The 19238-nt window shown below is 58.7% G+C and overlaps 1 protein-coding gene and 1 non-coding gene across 2 annotated transcripts; both read right to left on the reverse strand.

Moving 5' to 3' along the window:
- Positions 1-1326: 1326 nt before the first annotated feature.
- IGFBP3 (insulin like growth factor binding protein 3) lies at positions 1327-9075 on the reverse strand. The gene is made up of 5 exons (XM_066354156.1): positions 8539-9075; positions 5232-5458; positions 4654-4773; positions 3462-3596; positions 1327-2207 (listed from the first exon to the last, which is right to left on the reverse strand). Exons 1-4 carry the CDS (start codon positions 8933-8935, stop codon positions 3471-3473), a joined length of 870 nt encoding a protein of 289 aa, XP_066210253.1. The 5' UTR covers positions 8936-9075; the 3' UTR covers positions 1327-2207; positions 3462-3470.
- A 2885-nt stretch (positions 9076-11960) lies between these two features.
- TRNAV-GAC (transfer RNA valine (anticodon GAC)) lies at positions 11961-12036 on the reverse strand. The gene has a single exon. It is a non-coding gene; the product is annotated as a tRNA-Val (tRNA).
- Between the last annotated feature and the right edge of the window lie 7202 nt (positions 12037-19238).

The raw sequence follows: 19238 nt of genomic DNA on the forward strand, positions 1-19238 counted from the left end.
GCCCCTTCTGCAGGCAGCTCTCCGGTCCTGCCGCCGGGAGGGTCTGCTTCATCGAGGCTGGCCCCAGACCAGCATCTCCCACTGCCCAGCGGAGTCTGTCACCCCAGGGCTGGGTCCTCCCTCATGCCTTCTGTTGCCTTAATTCTCCGTCGGCCCTGTCCCCTCCACGGGTAGAGAGGCTGGGGTTTCTCCCGTCTGATACACAGAACGGACACTCCTTAATTAGCTCCCGCACTCTCTCCTCTTCTGTCGGTTGTCACCTCCGTTCTCTGCAGGGCTGGAGCGGCCTCTGTAGGTGGACGCCCTGCCGGCCCGCCTGCACAGCTGAGCCCTGACCTGAGCACATGGTCCCCTCTGCTCCCTGGGTCCCTTCTTCCTCCGACGCTAACCGGCTTGCTTTGCCCGACTCTCTGTCCCTACTCTTGGCCGGAGGGGGGGGGTGGCCAAAGCCTCTCATCACCCCAGGTCACCTCCCTCCAACCGCATAGCTCCCAGCTTCTTCTGCGGTCTCCCTCCCACCTCTGACCCCACGCCTGCCAGCCTCCCTCTGCCAACCCCCCAGGAATGACCTGAGAAGTCCACGTCCAGCGTACGGACACAAAATCCTCCACAAATACAACTAGCAAACAGACTCCAGCAACACGTGAAAGTAATAGCTCCCCTCCCTGAGCGAGAAGGCCCCTGGCTCCGGCCCTCCCTGCTGGGTGGGCCTCGTGACGTTGCAGGCGCCCCCCCACCCTGCCCCCCAGGCCCCAGGCTGTCCTTCCTGGTTCCCACGTCACCTCCCAGGTCCCCCTGCCCTTCAGAAGTCCCAGTGCCAGGCTTCTGAACACGACACGTGGTGCTCACTGCTCAGCACACACTGCTGCGATAAGGACCTGACTCAGAGGCTTGGTTGAGAGCTCGGGAGTGACTCCACACCCGAGTTCTTGAAATGAAGTCTGTCCTTCGATGCCCTAAAGGGACAGAGTCAGAATCCCGCCCAACGTGTCCGGGGGTCTCCTCCTGCTGCGTCCCTTCTCCAAGCAGAGACCAAGGGGCAAGGCCGCCTCACGCTGGTGTGTCCCTCCGTGCTGGACAATGGGGACAAAACCCAAGTGCAGCGAGAGTCTCAGAGACGCCCCTTCTGATCAGCGGCAGCCTGACTGCCCCCCCCCCCCCCCCCGTGACGGACCGCGGCCGACACCCGACCTCCTGGGACGTCACCGGCGGAGCCGTGGGCCTCAGTTTACAGGGAAGCTCCGAGTAGGAGGACATCAGCCCTCCAGACCCCGAGCCGGTCACTGACACGGGGGCAGTGCTTTTTTTTTTTTTTTTTTTTACGGTAAAAACTTTATTAACCCATCATAAATACACAGTGAGACCAATTTTTCAAAAATATGTGTTTGTTTTTTTTTTTCCTGAAAACTTGATTAAAAAAATAAAGAAAAGCTAATAATAGGGTAGGCATAATGTCTGGAGATCCCTCCGTCCGGAGGAGGCACGCCTCTGGAAATGGTGGCCTGGTGCTCGCCCCCCCAGCTCCTCCGCCCCTCGGTCCCCCTGCCCTGCAGGGGCCGGCAGCAAGCTGCGTCCTCAGGAAGCTGCCTCACGAACCCTCCGCTACAGGGGCCCAGGCTTCCAGAGAACGTCCTTGGTCTTTGTTTGAGTCAGCAAAGCCTCCACCTCACTGTCTTCACGTGTCCCCAAGCAGGACAGGCCCCCCCCCCCCCGAAGATAGGGACTCTCTTCTGGGTGGAGGGGATGCAGCTCTCTGCTGGTGGCTGGGGCGTCTGGACGCGCGAACACCTGCGTGCAGGGGCTGCCGTTCGCTCAGGCTCGGGTCACGGGGGGGACGGCGTGTGTCTGCTTCAGCGGCAGGGGTGCTAAGGCGTGAAGCTGAGTAGCGGCCGTGTCGGCCAGCGCGGGGTCCAGGACGGTGGGGGGAGGGGTGCTCAGCGGCACTGGGCTCGAGTTTATAAGCAGTTTCAAAGGAAGCGACAAGAAAAATCACGCAGTCTCACTGGCTACTGGGAAGCAGAAGGCCACTCAGGGTCACCCCTTAGAAAAACCCCAGGGATTGCCAACATCACGTTTTAAACTTCGATTAAAAAAAAAAAAAATCAATTCACCACAGGAAAGAAATAGGGATCGAGGCGGTAGCCAGACGCTGGTCGGGTCCTTGGCCGTCTTTTGTGCAAAACAGGTGCATTGCAGCTCCGCACGGACTAAAACAAGCAGAAAAAGAGAGAGATTGAAACAATCCCCTCCTTGGCAACAGAAGGCCCCAGTCCGGCCCTGGGACCATCCCACGGGGACGCCCAGGGCCCCCCGGTTCACCAAGCAAAGAGCTTGTCAGGCCCTGGCCGGTTGGCTCAGCGGTAGAGCGTCGGCCTGGCGTGCGGGGGACCCGGGTTCGATTCCCGGCCAGGGCACACAGGAGAAGTGCCCATCTGCTTCTCCACCCCTCCCCCTCTGCTTCCTCTCTGTCTCTCTCTTCCCCTCCCGCAGCCAGGGCTCCATTGGAGCAAAGATGGCCCGGGCGCTGGGGATGGCTCCTTGGCCTCTGCCTCAGGCGCTAGAGTGGCTCTGGTTGCGGCAGAGCGACGCCCCCGGAGGGGCAGAGCGTCGCCCCTGGTGGGCATGCCGGGTGGATCCCGGTTGGGCGCATGCCGGAGTCTGTCTGACTGTCTCTCCCCGTTTCCAGCTTCAGAAAAATACAAAAAAAAAAAAAAAAAAAAAGCTTGTCAGGCGCCTGCGACATTCTCACCACAGCCGCCCTACAATGAGAACTACTTTTTCCAACGTGCAAGGAAAGAAAAACCTAACTAAAACAGGAGATTTTCTTCTGTTTGCTTTACATGTGTCCCGAGGAGAAAGAAAGGAACTATATTTACTCTTTTCTTTCCCCTCACATCGATAACTCTCCCACGTATTCAAAGACAATACCGAAGACGATAGCGCTCTTCAAAAACGGCGGTTTCAAGTGTGTCTTAGATTTCAATCAACTTGATTGAAATCCAAGGAATCACAGATGATCAGAGGATCCGTAATGTATTTTACGGGGGCAGGGTGTGTGTGTGTGTGTGTGTGTGTGTAAAAAGAAAAAGAAAAAAAAAGACACATCTTTAATTCAGAAACCGCGTTCTGTAACAGGGTCTTCTGGGCTGAAGGGGTTCGTCTCTGCAGGTGGAGGCGCCGGCGGGCTCGCCGGGAGGAGCGCGTCCCTGAGGACCATGCGCTGTGCGTGCGCGAAGGCGCACACACTGCCGGGTCTTTGTGATGACGGGCAGCGTCTGAGACAAGAACACCCCGTTCCTGCTCTCCGGTTCTGGGGCTGGGGCCTCCCTCCCCTTCCTCGGAAGTCAGGTCTGTCCTGTGTCCGTCCTCCATCTGCTGACCCACCCTCCAGCCCCATCCCTTCCGAGAGGGACAGCCAGGACAGAAGCCGCTGACCCCGAACCTCCCGGCCCCGAGCTTACGTGGCCGCGTCACTGGCTCTCCGCGTTGTCGCACTGCAGGTCCCCTTTGTTGCTGGTGTTGTAGCCGGGGAGGGGCTGCCCGTAGCGATCCACGCACCAGCAGGTGCCCCGTTTCCTGCCTTTGGACGGGCGGCACTGCGCAGAGAAGAGAGGGTGGGCGTGAGCCCCTGGGGGCTCCCACTGGGGAGTGGGGGGTCCTGAGGCAGGGACGGGGGCCCCAGCCGCACGCAGAGCAGGCCGTGAGGAGCCCAGGTGTCTCCCTGCGCCACCCCAGGAAGGTGCCCCGTTTCCTGCCTTTGGACGGGCGGCACTGCGCGGAGAAGAGAGGGTGGGCGTGAGCCCCTGGGGGCTCCCACTGGGGAGTGGGGGGTCCTGAGGCAGGGACGGGGGCCCCAGCCACACGCAGAGCAGGCTGTGAGAAGCCCAGGTGTCTCCCTGCGCCACCCCAGGAAGGCGCCTGGAGAGGCAGCCAGGTGTGCCTGGCAGGTGGCAGGCACTGGTGCGGGGGCAGGGTGGTTTTGTGTCCCTCAGGGTCTGGGATAAACACACTGGACCTGTCGGCCCTGTAGGCCTGTGTGCTGGGGAGGGGACGACAATGTCCCCTGTGCCCCGTGCTCGTCAGGTCTGCCTTTCAGAGCACGCCTCGTGCTGCAGACATGCTGAGTTCTCAGTGTGACTTTGCTGAACAGTGACGGGTGGAAAACAGGTGCGATAAGGAGGCCCAGGGACTGATGGTCACTGGAGAAAATGGGGCTCTGAGGGAGGCCACTGTGACAACATATTCCGTGGCTAATTCTGTGGATACCGTGACGGAACTGTCTGATTAGAAAGCCAGACGGTTGTCACCGGGACCTGTGGAGGTGCAGTCCCTGTGGCTTCAAAGACCTCCGTGTCCTACGCATGTTGACCTGTCACAGCTGGTCACGGTCAGAGGGCTTGGGTGGGAGGTCTCAGGGCAGCTTGCTGTCACATGCCCTCAGGCCACTCGGAACTTCCCTGCCACAGTGAGCGTCACCCCGCGACGCCGTGCACCGGAAGGCGCCAGCCTGTCCGTGTCCCTTCACAGCTAACGCAGGGGGACAGGGCGTTGCTCGGACACAGGCGGGCGGTGCCCGGGCTGCAGCCGGGACGCGGGGCGGCTTCTCCTCGGCCTGAGGGCTGAGAGGGACGGGACTCGCGCGGACACGCTCACCTGCTTCCTCTTGTAGAAGCCCTTCTTGTCGCAGTTGGGGATGTGGACGCCCCCAGGGCTCAGCGAGTTCTGGAACTTGAGGAGGCTTAGAGTCTCCTCCATCTCCCGACGGCAGGGCCCCTGAGGGGGAGGCAGCGTGGTCACTCCCGAGCTCAGCTGCCTCGTCAGATCAAGCCCCGGCCGCCACGGAGCCCGCCCAGCGGGACCTGCAGGGCACCCCTGACTATCTGCTGTCTGGCTCAGTTGTCACGGCTCCCACGAGGATGCCAACCGGGGCCCCATCTCTTGCACGTCCCCAGACAAGGCCTGGAAGTGGGGACAGTCACCCAAGGCCAGGACACTCAGAGAGAGAGACCAGGTGAACGGGATAAAGCCAGTTCATGTGAACGTTTCTCTTTAGTGTACAGGCTTGTAAACACACCAGTATTTAAAACCTGGACCCTCCTGAGATCCCCTAGGGAAGGGTCCCTGACTGGTCACTGTCCCGTACATTAGGAGGGGCTAGCAGCCGCCCCTTGCACACTGGATGGGGTCCCCAGGGCCCGCCCTTCACCAGGAACGTAGAAACTGGGTCTCACATATTCCGTCTCCAGTTTGGACTCGGTGGAGAAGTTCTGGGTGTCCGTGGTCTGGGCCTCGTAGTCGACCTTGTAGCGCTGGCTGTCTCTGTTCTGCCCTTTCTTGATGGTGTCCATCTTGATGGGGCCGGGGTGGAGCACAGAGTCGGGGACCCGGTGTGTGTCAGGGAGCGCTGGGCTGTCCGTAGTCCCCGCACCGGGGTCTTCCTCTGACTCACTGCCGTTTGCTGGAAAGACACAGGGATGAGACGGTTAGCAGCAAAACCCTCAAAATCTAACGACTGAGCCAAGCCACAGCTCCGTGGAAACATCATTCCACAATCCCAAGTATGCTCCAGAAAACACTTTGGTCAAGCATCACCCGTCACACTGGTAATAATGGTAGTGGTTTTGCCTTGAGGAGCATCTTTTAGAATGAAAAAGTAGGTGCCCAGGCAGCTTGCAGGTGTCCCCTCCTCCCCTAGGAGGGGGCAGAGCTGAGGCTGGACAAGCGCCCCCCCCCCCCTGAGTCAGAAGTGCTGGGTGAGGCAGCCCAGCAGGAATTCTGACTGGGGGAGGGGTGGCTGCTGGCCGGACTGCCACCAAGCAAAGGCTGCACTTGAATTCTCTCCTCCCCACAAAGCGCTCCGCTGCACCTGTGAACTCAGGAGGCGTGTCTGTGGGTGCTCAAGCCCCCCACCCCCGCCCCCGCCCCACTGTCCCTGAATCTTGGGGGACATTTTTCCAGGTGAGTCTTTCCTCCCTGTGGGCATGTGAGCACATGTGAAGCTGGTGTGGGGCCAGGACCCTCGCTGTTCCTCCCCCAGGATGAACTGGGGGCAGCTATGGGGCAGGGACCGGTGGCCGGGGGTCCCCTCTTTCTCCGGGTCTGCACAGCCAGGCAGTGGCCATACGGTCACTTCAGTCCGACAAGCAGTGCTTCCAGGCCTCCCGGGTCCTCTGGCCCTGAATCGGTTCCGCCTGGGCAACCCCACGCCCTGGCTCCTGCTGAACCTCCCTTCACGGTGGTGGCCAGCTGGTGCTGGGAAGCCTGCCAAGGCCTCGGGCGCTGGGATCCCACAAGGGGGCAGCCCTGCAGGCGGGGAACGCTCCTCTGGGGCTGAGCGGGGCAGGGAGACAGCGGGCTCCACCTGCACGTGCTCCGCTGTCCTCTGGACGCACGGGGCACAGGCTGCACTCAAGGGGGACACGGGGTGGGGGCAGGAAGTCCCTTCTTTCTGGGTCTCCATGTCGTTCCCCCCCCCCCCAAAGCGACCCATGAGGGGAGGAGTTGCAGAGACCCCAGCAGACTTGGTGCTGGAGGCACAGTAGTCCGGTCCAGTGCCCATGGTGTATAGGCTTTTAATAGGTATGATTTGGTTTCTTTTAGAACAATTTTTAAATAAGATATTATTTATTGATTTTACAGAGAGAGAGAGAGAGAGAGAGAGAGAGAGAGAGAAAGAAGGGATGGGGAAAAGAGAAGTATCAACTCATAGCTGCTTCACTTTAGCTGTTCGCTGATTGCCTGTTGTATGTGCCTTGACCGGGCGCGAGCCCAGGGTTTTGAACCAGCGACCTCAGCGTTCCAGGTCAGTCCTTTCTCCACTGCGTCACCACAGGCCAGGTTAGGACTTGGTTTCAATTTCCTTTCATCTTTCTTTCTCTCTCTCTCTCTCTCTTTCTCTATTTCTTTTTTTCTTTCAAGTGCTGGAGCAAAGGAGATGCTAAGAATATGCAAATAAGCATCTCTGCAGTTCTTTTCCAAGAACTCTGAGTAATTGCTTAAACTTCCTTGGTTTCTCTGTAACATGCCTGATGACTCAGGTGTGAAGAGGAAACTGTTCCTTGCAAGCAACAGAGAATTTTAACTTTTGACTGTCATTTAAACTTACTCCCACCCCCTACCCCATATGGAGTTTCAAAGTCACTTACAGCTCTTTGGAACTTTGTAACAAACCACACCCATTCCTAGTGGTCATTAATATGCCCCATAAAGTAACTAAGAAAGACAGTTATCTACGAAGACGTCTCAGATCTCCTCCTGAACTTCGCAAACTGCACAGGAGCAAGGAGGTGCAGGCACAGCAAATGACAAACACTCCTCGCGACTTGAAGTCTTCCTGGTATGAAACCCAGACGCCTCAGGCCACTGGGATTTTGTCTTTCCACCAATCCGGCAACTGGCACTTTCTCTGGGAGCAACAGGGCCTGCACTGCCTAGTAAGAACACGCCTCACCTCTGTGAGGATCTGCAGACGCGGGATGGATGATAAAGGGACTCTCCCCTCCACCTCCAGCTGGTGGCTGGAGGCGTGGGCAGAGTTCTCCTAGCCTTCCGCGTGGGTGTGGGGACTCCACTCCTCGCGCCAAGGAAGGCTGGCTGAGCCTGCTCCACGTCAGGGGGACCGGATGCCAACTTCATTTAACTTCTAATCTAAGGGGCCAATGCCGAGTGCTTCACCCAGCGGGCGGGGATCTTCCTCTGGGTCCCTGGACGCATTCCTTCCACTTCACAGGGTCGCAGCAAACAGCCCAGGGGCTTCCTCTGCCCCCCTTCCTGTTGCGGAAGTCCGTGGACCCACCCTGCCCGCAGCCCCAGCTCCTGACATTCGTGTGAGCGCCCCACCGTGGCAGGGGCAGATGGTGGCTACCGGCTTTCAGCCCCCGACCTCCTCCCTGCCTCCCTGGGGGCCCTCAGAGAGGCGCTTCTATCAGAAGTTCAGGTTGTCCGGCCGCAAAAGTCACATACCTGATTCCCACTAGGCTCGTTTTGGGTCACCCCGAGAGGGGTCACTGATGTGCAAACGTTACCATGATAAAACACCTGCCTGCTCACCTTTCACGTCTAATTCCGCCCCCCCCCCCCCCCCCCGCATTCTCCGCGTGGACACGCTCGCTCCTAGTTGGCGGGAACCGTGGCCACACTGTAGAGCCGGCAGCACAGGCCACGCCACGTCCCCCTGCGCTGCGCGGGTTCAAGGGGGCTGGGAGTCTCCCAGGTCCAGGGTCTTCCCATTGACTACCAACCTCATTATCCGCTCCCTCCCCACGAAATCTGCGACCCATTTTCGTCGGAAGCGCTTTGCAGTTTGCAAGCACTCAGCACTCAGAAAACGGAGAGGCTGGCCGTGGAGAGTTCCTCCCGCCGGCGCCCTCGCCTCGAGGGGCCTCAGCCTCCCCAGCTACAACCTTGGGGGCGGGGAGAGCAGCGAAGTCACCGCAGGGGCGCCGCCCACCCCCGGTCGTTGGCCGGAGGCGCTGCGGCGGCGCACTTGGTGCCCGCGACTCAACTGGAGCCGGGGCGCACCTGGCGCGGGCAGCTCACCTGGTGCGGGCAGCGAGGGGCGCAGGGGGGCGCGCAGAAGCTCCGCGGCGGTGCCGTTGGTGCAGAGCCCGAGGCCTTTCAGCAGCGCGCGCAGCGGGCGCGGCTCACCCGGCTGCGGCTGGCAGCGCAGGCCCGCGCCGCAGCGCTCGGTGTAGACGCCGCACGCCTGGCCCTCGCGCAGCGCGCACGTCAGGCAGCAGCCGCAGCCGGGCTCGCGCACCAGCTCCACGCACTCGGGCCCGGCGGGCGGCGGCGCGCACTGGGCCAGCGCCTGCGCATCGCACGGCTCGCAGCGCACCACGGGACCCCAGCCCGCCGCGCTCGCACTGGCCCGCCCTCCGAGCGTCGCCAGCGCTATCAGCGCCGCGGCCAAGAGCGTGGAGTGCGTCGGCTGCATGTCGTCCACGGTGAGAGTCCGCTGCTCAGCAGACCGGAACGCACGGGGACCGGGTGACAGCGCGCGGCGCGAGGCTGCGGGAGCGGAGCAGGCAGCGGTCAATCTGGAGCGCCACGCCGCCAGGCTCGCATCTGGGCGGCACGGGCGCGCCGGCCGCTATATAGAAGCTGAAGTGGCCGAGGACACGCCCCGGAACGGCGCGCCGGGGGTGGGGGGAGACGGGGGCGGGCAGGCGGAGGAGAAGCTCCAGGGTCTGGTGTCTCGCCTGGGGGTGCACAGCGCGCGGCCTCCCGAGCACCTGTTCCTCGCGCTCACGCCCGCCGCCTCGCCACCACGAGGTCCCCAGGAACCCGGCGCTCCCATCACCCACCGGCCCCGGTGCCTCGGGCCACCCCAGTGCCCCGCCCCGGCCAACCTGGAGTCCCCGCCGCCCTTCCCGGTCTGCGTCCCCGGATGAGGTCGCGCGCGGCGAACCTGCAGGGGGAAACTGTCGTGTGCCGCTCCTGACCCGTGTGTGCCTTGCAAAGCTTTCTAAAATTCAAGACCTGGGCTCGGGGAATTCGTGGGACATTTCTGAACGAGAACAGCCGACTCGTGTCGGGTCTTGGGAAGCCGAGGACTCGGGGTTTCATTTGCACCGGCGGGGCCACTCGTACCCCCCACATCCGGCCCCACGAATGCGTGTCTGCAGGTGGGCGCGTGGCCTTTGCCCCTTCCAGGGTCTCTTCTCAAAGCGGTGAAGGCTCCCTTTTCCTGTGTCCCCTCAAGTCCCCAGTGGGCAAAGTGGGCCAGCGTGGAATGGTCCCGAGCAGGGCTGCTCAAAGATTTGACATGTTTGGGTGTTCTCCCCGGTGACGGTTTCAAACAACTTCTATCCGCAACAGAGGGACAATAAAAACAGTGAAGGGGCCCCGCTGAAGTGTAATTAATGACTGATTTTTACTCTCATTTTCCCGGCCACTTGGCATCCCTGCACCCAGTTCTCTCTGGTGCATTAAAGCGGAGACCTCAGGGTTCTTCTGTTCCGTGCAAATTAAACACTGCGCTGGGGTGCAAATCCGGAGGCGCCGCTCGCCCCTGAGGTCGGGGTGAATCGTGTTCGCTTGCTGCACGCGGCCTTTTCCGTGTCGTCTGAGCGCGCTTTCCCCAGGTGACCGACAGAGGACGCTAGTGGTCCAGCATCGAATCAGGAAGTACACTTTCCAAGGCTATTAACCAAGACCTTGTGGCTCAGCCCTGGGAACCCGCAAGGCCGCAGGGGAACGGACTTCCTCGCAAGCTGTTTGGACTTGGACCCTTGCCCTAGCCTGTGCATAGGTGTCTTGGGGAGCCTTTCGCAATTTGCTGTAGAAACGGCACATCGGGGTCCCCTTGTGCTCCCCCCTCTGCTGAGACCAGCTCAGCTGTGGGGGTGCACGAGAGGAAGGCACCTCAGGACTTAAAAACACACACACACACACACACACACACACACACACACACACACACGACACAACACAGGAAAAGATGGGTCCAGGGGATTCCCAGCCTCCAGGACTGAGAGCCCAGATCTCTGCAGCGTCATCCGTGTTGATTGGTCTCTTTGCTCATCAAGCAGATCAGCAGAGCCTGGGTCACATTAGTCTACAGTGGATTCAGGTGCAGAGAAAGATGGCCAAGTGATGCCCCCCAGGCAGGTAGGAAAGTGGCTACAGGGATCAGCTGCTTCCTATAAACAATCTTATCACTTCCTGTTGGGGGGCAGGACATGGTGTTCTGAAGTCCACACCAAAGACTTGTCTCAAGGCTGCAGTTTAATCTCTCAGCCATTTTCCTAGCCCCCCCCCCACCCCACTAACAGACACGGGTGGAGCCGACATTCATCCTTGTCACTGTTGTCTCTGTGTATTGTATGTACGCATGCCCTGCTCTCCCTTTGAGAATGGGAACACCAGGGTTCTCATAGCAAACAAATAAACAATGTATAAACAATAGTGATACTCGAGGTTCCACAAGAAGCAGCGAGCCAAGACAATGGGGGCCGCCCCCCCCCCTTTGTGCACGCTGGGCCAGACGCCCCAGTCACCGGGGACTGTGCTAGAGCGGTCCCGGTTGCCCCCCTCTGTCCTTGCCCTCCCTGTAGCTTGGTGTTATCTGCTTTCACAGCCAAGAACAGCGTCTCTGATTTCACTGGGAAATTAAAGGAAACAAGAAATCCCCCAGGGTCACATTTATTCTTGACATAACCGTGGAGACTTGACCCTGAAATCAGAGCCAGGTTGGTCTCGAAAGAGGTTGCAGGTCTGCCTCTGTTCAGCACAGGGTTATGTACAGGCTGGGCTGGTCACTGGTCAGAGTGGCCCCTTTTCCCAGAGTGGTCATCTGGGTAGTGGATCGGGGAACCACGGACAATGTCTAAGTCCTACTCCCTGGCCCTGCTTTGCAGCCCCTGGCCCTGCCTGGCCTGCGGTGGGAGAAAAGGCTCGTGTTACGCTCCAGTCCCTAGGAGGCGGCCACGCGCTGGGACCTCGCCCAAGGGAGACCTGGGAAACTGACGGTTACATTGTAGCACGCATGTTCCATAGCCACATTTTATAGCGACTGTCAGCGCCCTTGTGGGTGAAATCTTGCAACAGTGCAGTGACTTGGGGGCAGTGATGTGGGGAGACTTGTGTTTCAATATTTAGTCCTTTAAAAGAATGTAAATGACTAAATAACCCCACAATGTAACGAAACTTAATTGTGTGACACGCTGGTTAACTGTATCAGACTTTTTTTTTTTTTTGTATTTTTCTGAAGCTGGAAACGGGGAGGCAGACAGACTTCCACATGCGCCCCACCGGGATCCACCCGGCATGCCCACCAGGGGGCATGCCCATCTGTTGTGACCAGAGCCATTCTAGCGCCTGAGGCAGAGGCCATGGAGCCATCCTCAGCGCCTGGGCCACCTTTGCTCCAATGGAGCCTTGGCTGTGGGAGGGGAAGAGAGAGACAGAGAGGAAGGAGAGGGGGAGGGGTAGAGAAGCAGATGGGCGCTTCTCCTGTGTGCCCTGGCCGGGAATCGAACCCGGGACTTCTGCACGTCAGGCCGACGCTCTACCACTGAGCCAACCGGCCAGGGCCTGTATCAGACTTTTGATCAGTCTGGCATTTGTGGTTATTAGTGTAAACTAGAGTGGGTGGTGGGAATGGTGATCTCCACCCCCCCCTCCATTGCAGGTACTTTGCCTTAAAAGCTTAGTGATTATAAAGTGACACACATCAGAGTGACAGCTGTTCACCAAGTGTGGGTGCTGACGCTGGCATCCTTTCTGGAACTCCGGTTCCTGATGTCTCTCACCCGACTCTGTGATCCTAAATGGATATTGGAGAAAGCTGACCCTGTCTCTTCTGCGGAAAACCCCAGCTTTTTCTAAAACGGATGCGAATAACTTCCCAAACCTTCCCCCTGCAAGAAGCCTTCTCTTCTTCAGGACACTTGACGAAAAGCTTTGCATCCCATAAAATAAAACCGGGTGAAACACAAGGAACTTTGAAAATCCAATGTGCCGAGAACATCCTAATCCAGTAAGAAATATATTTTTTTTTCTTAGCTTCTTAAGGAATGGACTTTAGTTGGGATATTAAACAGCCCAAATGAAAACCTGTTGTTATTGAACAAACAAAAATCTGCCTTCTCCATTAGGTGATGATTTGATTATTCGTTCTCTTCAAAGACCTTTTTTAAAAAAATATTTTTTAAAAAAATTATGGATTTTTTAGAGCGAAAGGAAGGGAGAGAGAGAGAGAGAAACACTGACTTGTTGTTCCACTTACTCATGCCGTCATTGGTCGGTTCTTGTCTGTGCCCTGACTGGGGATGGAACCCGCAAGCAACCTCCCTCCGCGTGTTGGGACGACGCCCTAACCAACTGAGCCAGCAGGCCACGGCCCAGAGGGCTTTCTGCTTTCAGAAAAAAAAAATAAATAAATAAACAGATAACAGTTAAAACTAGCTGCTCGCTCCTGAAGTCCACGCCTGAGCATGAAGCACAACTTTAATTTGTCATTTTGCCTTTTTTTTTTTTTTTTTTTTTTGCCAGTTTGAGTGGGATCTGCGCTCTGGTACAGTTCTGGCACGTCCAGCCACTCCGGGGAAAGATCACAGGATGGCGCGGGTGCCCACCCGTGGGGCCCGGGCTGGGGGCTGTCCGAGGGGAGGCGGAGGGGTTGGTGTTTCCCTGGAGAACAAGTCCGATCAAGGAGACAAGGTGCGTCCTTAGGAATGGACAGAACGTCCCAGCGAGCCGGCCCTTGAAGGCCGCTCTGCCGCATTGAGCCGTGGTGTTGCATCTGACGTCGGGGTCCCTTACCTGTGCCCTCTGCCTTGCAGCTTCAGTGCCCCCTCCCCCAGGCTCCGTGCAGACCCCAAGCACAGCACTTCTCTCGAGGCGTCGCTCATGTACCAACGTGCCAGGTCGTTTGCCGTTCAAATAAGGCAGCTCAAGGGTTTTTGGTGTATTCGTAGAGTTGGGCAACCATCCTCATCATCCTCATCATCTAATTTGAGAACATTTTCATCACTTCCCCCCTAAACAAACAAACAAAAACAAAAGGAACAGGACCCTGGATCCACGGGCAGACACCCCCGTTCCCTCCTGTGGTCTTCTGCGTCCTGTTTCTACTGCGGCCGCCCGTCTGTGGGTGTGTCCTCTCGTGAGTGGGAACCCCGTGTCCCTTGGTTCTTTGGGAGTGAACCGCACTTTTGCACAGACAGGATTTACTCAAAACGCACTGGGGTGTTTGTGTCGGATAAGGGAGGGCGGCCCTTCTGCGTCTCTGTGCTGGTCACATGGCTTCCCCATGTTCTCTCGTCTCCTTGAGGAACTGGTGAGGGCGGCGTGGAGATCAAGGATAATAACGGCTTTCCCTCCCTGGTTCTGCTTCTCCTGCACCTGTTGTAAACAAAACAGAAAAATAAGAGTCTTCCTCACCCCGGAGCAAACAACTCCGTGTAGACTCGAGTTCAGGGAACGAGACAACAGCAAAGAAATGTTGGAAGGTCTCTCCGGAGAAGTCAAGCAGTGGATACAGTCTTGGTTTTAACCGTTTCCAGTCGTGAGGATGCTCTCTGTCTCTCTCCGGCCACGTTCTCACGAGCGCAGGGACAGTCCGGTGGGGCTGGAGGACCCCACGGCCACGTGGAGAGGTGGGTGGTGACACCCAGGGACCTCCGGCCAGTGAGAGGCAAGGCTCCCCCAGACCAGGGGCCGTGGTGCGTTTGTGCAAAGCAGCGGGGTTTATGTACTAACTGAGTCCGTGGGGTAGACCGGTTGTTTCCCACATTATCAGGGGTGTTATTGAATGGAGTCTCAGGTGGACCGACAGTAGGGTGGGGCAGGTGGGAGTCACCCCGATGGGCGGGGTCTGTCTGGCTGCTCTGTGCAGGAGCACCCAATCAGTTCAGCGAGTCCTTGGGACGTCCCATCGACGTCCCTCCCCTGCACCCGTCCGGGTGGGGCCTACCCTCCGGGTACCAGCCCTGGTCCGCTTCTTTCTCTTTCCTTCTCAGCCCTGGCATCTCTGAGCAGAACGATTGCGTCTTGGAGAGGTGAGCCTCGCTCTCCTACCTGCCCGGTGCTGGGCAGGTGCTGGACACAGTGGCTGAGGCTAACGGCCGCCTCGGGCTGGTGGAGCTAAGGTCCCGTGGAGCAGGGGTGTGCAGAGGAGCAGCACCAGGTCACGAAGCCGCTGCGGAGAAGGCGCGGCTGCAGAGTACAGGACGGGCCGGGGCAGCTGTCTCCACAGGACTCAGGGCACATCTCTCGTGAGGGGCGTCCACACAGACCACAGGAAGTGAGGCGGGAGCCGGGCACATCAGGGAACACCGGTGCCGAGGCCCTGCGGCTGATGCTTGCATGGGCAGTGAGGGGAACAGCAATCGGCCAACGCGGAACAGCTGGCACGGAGGGAGTGGGTTAGGAGACACGGGCAGAAAGGGCTCCGTGAGTTGGCTCAGTCTAGCCCGGTCTCTGACCAAAGCACGCCCCAAGCTCCGGACTCCCCGAGCTCCCTGCTGCCTTCACCTGGGCCCGGCGAGCCTCACGCGTCAGTCAGAGAGGAGAAGAAGCTGGCTCATTCTAGTCCGGTCTCTGACCAAAGCACGCCCCAAGCTCCGGACTCCCCGAGCTCCCTGCTGCCTTCACCTGGGCCCGGCGAGCCTCACGCGTCAGTCAGAGAGGAGAAGAAGCTGGCTCATTCTAGTCCGGTCTCTGACCAAAGCACGCCCCAAGCTCCGGACTCCCCGAGCTCCCTGCTGCCTTCACCTGGGCCCGGGTGAGCCTCACGCGTCAGAGAGGAGAAGAAGCCGGCTCAGTCTAGTCCGGTCTCTGACCAAAGCACGCCCCAAGCTCCGGACTCCCTGAGCTCCCTGAGCTCCCTGCTGCCTTCACCTGGGCCTGGCGAGCCTCACGCGTCAGAGAGGAGAAGCCTTTGGCGCTCTTTCCTTCCGCCCTGGGTCAGCTGCAGCCGCTGCCAGCATGCGAGCAGGGACCCCTGACCCGGCTTTGAGCCTCGCTCTGGCTGCTCCGCTGAGACCGGGTCCGGATATCAGGTCTCAAGCGTGGGAGCAGGGAGGCCAGTCGGGAGTCCCGACCAGCGTGTAGATCCACTCCTGGTCAGCCCTGGCTCACACGGCCACGCTGCAGCCCACCTGCAGGTCCTCTCGTCTGTGCCTTCTCACTGAGCCCAGAGTCAGACTGCTTGTCGCCCCTTTCCCCGCTCCTGGCCCAAGGCAGCTTGCGCCCGATCTCATCACGGCACCTGGCGTGCGTCCTCCGTCCTGCTGACGGCTGCCTCTGGGTGCAGCCACCGCTGTGCATTTTGAAAGGTGAGTTGGGGGAGGGGGGCCTTCTGTCATTGAAAATGGCAGTGCTGGGAATCCCAGGCTCTGTCCCCCCCCCCCCCCCCACACACACTAAAGCCACAAGGAAGCTGGCAAAAAATGTCAGAAGAAACCTCTCCAAATCACTACAGCGAGGAGGGCGAGGGGAGCGTGATTTACGAAAGCAGGATCCCCTACACCAGAGGTCCCCAAACTTTTTACACAGGGGGCCAGTTCACTGTCCCTCAGACCGTTGGAGGGCCACCACATACAGTGCTCCTCTCACTGACCACCAGTGAAAGAGGTGCCCCTTCCGGAAGTGCCGCAGGGGCCGGATAAATGGCCTCAGGGGGCCACATGCAGCCCGCGGGCCGTAGTTTGGGGACGCCTGCTCTACACTCTGGTGTGAGGGGGCACGTGGTGTTTTCACTTACCCGCCCGAGGTCCTCCACTTCCCAGCTCTGCGGTCACTGCCGGGATGGCGGCCAGCGTTCCCAGTGTGACCTGTTGGTGCTGAAGGGGACAGACACCAAACCGGGCTCTTCAATCATTAGGGTCGATGTCGGCTTGGTGGCTCCTGCAGGGAGTGAGGGTGGTGGGGTTTCCTCCACTCATTCTGGAAACCTCTCAGGGCTGCAGCAGGCTCCTGAGGGGTACTTGTCACGAGCGTTTAAAAGCAAACGCCCCGGCGGCATCTGCCGGAGAGAAGGCGGGACAGAGGGGACGACAGGCAGCCGCAGACAGACCAGCAGGTGTAGGAGGAGGGCATGGAACCTCAGAAAGCTTCTCCACGTACCAGGGACCTAGGGGTGCCACACGCATGCCCAGGGGAGGGGCCCGCTCAGCAGAGACGGGGGGAGACCCTGCAGTCTCGCCTCCGGCTGACCTCTGGGCTCTGTCCTCCGGCTGGCCTCTGGGCTCTGTCCTCCGGCTGACCTCTGGGCTCTGGCCTCCAGCTGACCCCTGGGCTCTGGCCTCCGGCTGACCCCTGGGCTCTGTCCTCTGGCTGACCTCCGGGCTCTGTCCTCCGGCTGACCCCTGGGCTCTGGCCTCCGGCTGACCCCTGGGCTCTGGCCTCCGGCTGACCTCTGGGCTCTGGCCTCCGGCTGACCTCTGTGCTCTGTCCTCCATCTGACCTCTGTGCTCTGTCCTCCGGCTGACCTCTGGGCTCTGTCCTCCAGCTGACCCCTGGACTCTGTCCTCCGGCTGACCTCTGGGCTCTGACCTCTGGGCTCTGTCCTCCGGCTGACCCCTGGGCTCTGTCCTCCGGCTGACCTCTGGGCTCTGACCTCTGGGCTCCGTCCTCCAGCTGACCTCTGGGCTCTGTCCGAGCGAGAAGCAAGCGCTAAGGCAGAGCTAGGAAGGGTCTCACTGAGCACGAGAGCGTGTCCAGCCACGGCCGGTCAGCACAGACCGGAGAATGCTTTATTCTGTCGGCTTCAGGCATCTGAGGAAACAGCTGCTCAACGACTGGATGACCAGTAAGCTAACAGAACTGAGACTTCGGTGACCACATGGCAAAAAACAGCCACGGCGAGAAAGAGTTTAGAACACACACACGTGCAGTCCTCGGTGGTGGTGGAGGTGGTGGAGGGGAGGATCGTGATTTCCAGAGTCACCACATTATAGCATTCAAAATGTCTGTTTCCAACAGGAAATCACAACACGTGCCAAGAGACCAGAAAGCAGGGTCCACTCGCGGGGAAGAAAGAAACGGACAGAAACGGCTCCTGAGAAGGCTCTGACGCTGGGACTCGCAGTGAAGAGAATGAGAAACGCTCCATCTGGAATGGGCTCAAGGAGCCACAGGGAAACCATAAACCAAGAGCGGAAACTGCACCAGGAAGGCGACACGTAAACAGAGATGACCAGATAGAAAATACCGGACGGGACCAGGCAGACGTTCTGGGGCCGGAAGGCACCGTATTGGACACGAGGCGTTTGTTAAGAGGAATCCAGCATCAGACCTGAGCAGGAAGAAGAAAGAACAAACAAACCGGGAAACGGCTCACTGTCGAGTGTCCAGTCTGCGGAGCAGGAAGGAAGGAGAACAAAGGGCCGTGAACGGGTCTGGAGAGACCCGCAGGTCACCATCGAGTGTCTCGGCAGGTGCACGGAGCAAAGGGGCAGAGGAGGGTTTAAAGAAATAACGGCCACAATCACGAGAGCCAGTTTCTTCCACTACGTCTAATTCACGGATCATATATAAACACGTATTCGTAGATATAAGCAATAGATCAGTTAAGAGCGTGGCCCACAGATCTGTATTTTTGACCAGCTGAATAGGTGGCTGTAATCCAGAAACCCTGGTCTAGAGCAGGGGTCCCCAAACTACGGCCCGCGGACAACATGCGGCCCCCTGAGGCCATTTATCCGGCCCCCGCCGCACTCCCGGAAGGGGCACCTCTTTCATTGGTAGTCAGTGAGAGGAGCACATTGACCATCTCATTAGCCAAAAGCAGGCCCATAGTTCCCATCGAAATACTGGTTAGTTTGTTGATTTAAGTTTACTTGTTCTTCATTTTAAATATTGTATTTGTTCCTGTTTTGTTTTTTTACTTTAAAATAAGATATGTGCAGTGTGCATAGGGATTTGTTCGTAGTTTTTTCTTATAGTCCGGCCTTCCAACAGTCTGAGGGACAGTGAACTGGCCCCCTGTGTAAAAGGTTTGGGGACCCCTGGTCTAGAGTGTATGCTTTTCTAAAGGCAAGAACCTCGGGAAAAGGTCAGGTTGGGAACGGGGCAGAAAGATGTCCAAGGATTCTGTGTCTCAATCTTTTCTTTTTTTAATTTTTAATTTAATTTAATTTTATTTATTCATTTTAGAGAGGAGAGAGAAAGGAAGAGAGAGAAATGAAGAGAGAGAGAGAGAGGAGAGAGAGACAGAGAGAGAAGGGGGGGGAGGAGCTGGAAGCATCAACTCCCATTTGTGCCTTGACCAGGCAAGCCCAGGGTTTCGAACCGGCGACCTCAGCATTTCCAGGTCGACGCTTTATCCACTGCGCCGCCACAGGTCAGGCTCTCAATCTTTTCTATCGGGGTTTTTCTTGTAATTATCCTCACAAAATATATTTTTGGGGTGCTCGATGATGTCCCAGAGGTCTCTGAGTCACAGCAGGTTGAAATGCAGTCCCACCTCTGAGGACGAGTCTCCTGTTCTTCTCGGACACAGACGACCTGCCCGCAGGAGAGTGGTCTGTGGTGCTGGTGGTCGCTGCTGACCTGGGGCGGGGGAGGGGGGAGGAGTGGAAATGCCACAGCACCTGCTGTCACCAGGCTGTGCGTGCCTGGCTGTGGGGCCCGGGGGTGGGGCCAGGGCGCAGCCGCAGACCTGACGGAGGGAGGACGCAGGCGAGGAGCCCTGTGCGGCGGGCGGCCGGAGGCCTCCTCTCAGTTCTCAGCTCTGTAAACAGAACCGCGCCGCGTCTGCCTGGGCCACAGCGTGAGCTCTCCAAAGTGTC

Source organism: Saccopteryx leptura, chromosome 12 (assembly GCF_036850995.1).
Source record: "Saccopteryx leptura isolate mSacLep1 chromosome 12, mSacLep1_pri_phased_curated, whole genome shotgun sequence".
Lineage (NCBI taxonomy): Eukaryota > Metazoa > Chordata > Mammalia > Chiroptera > Emballonuridae > Saccopteryx > Saccopteryx leptura.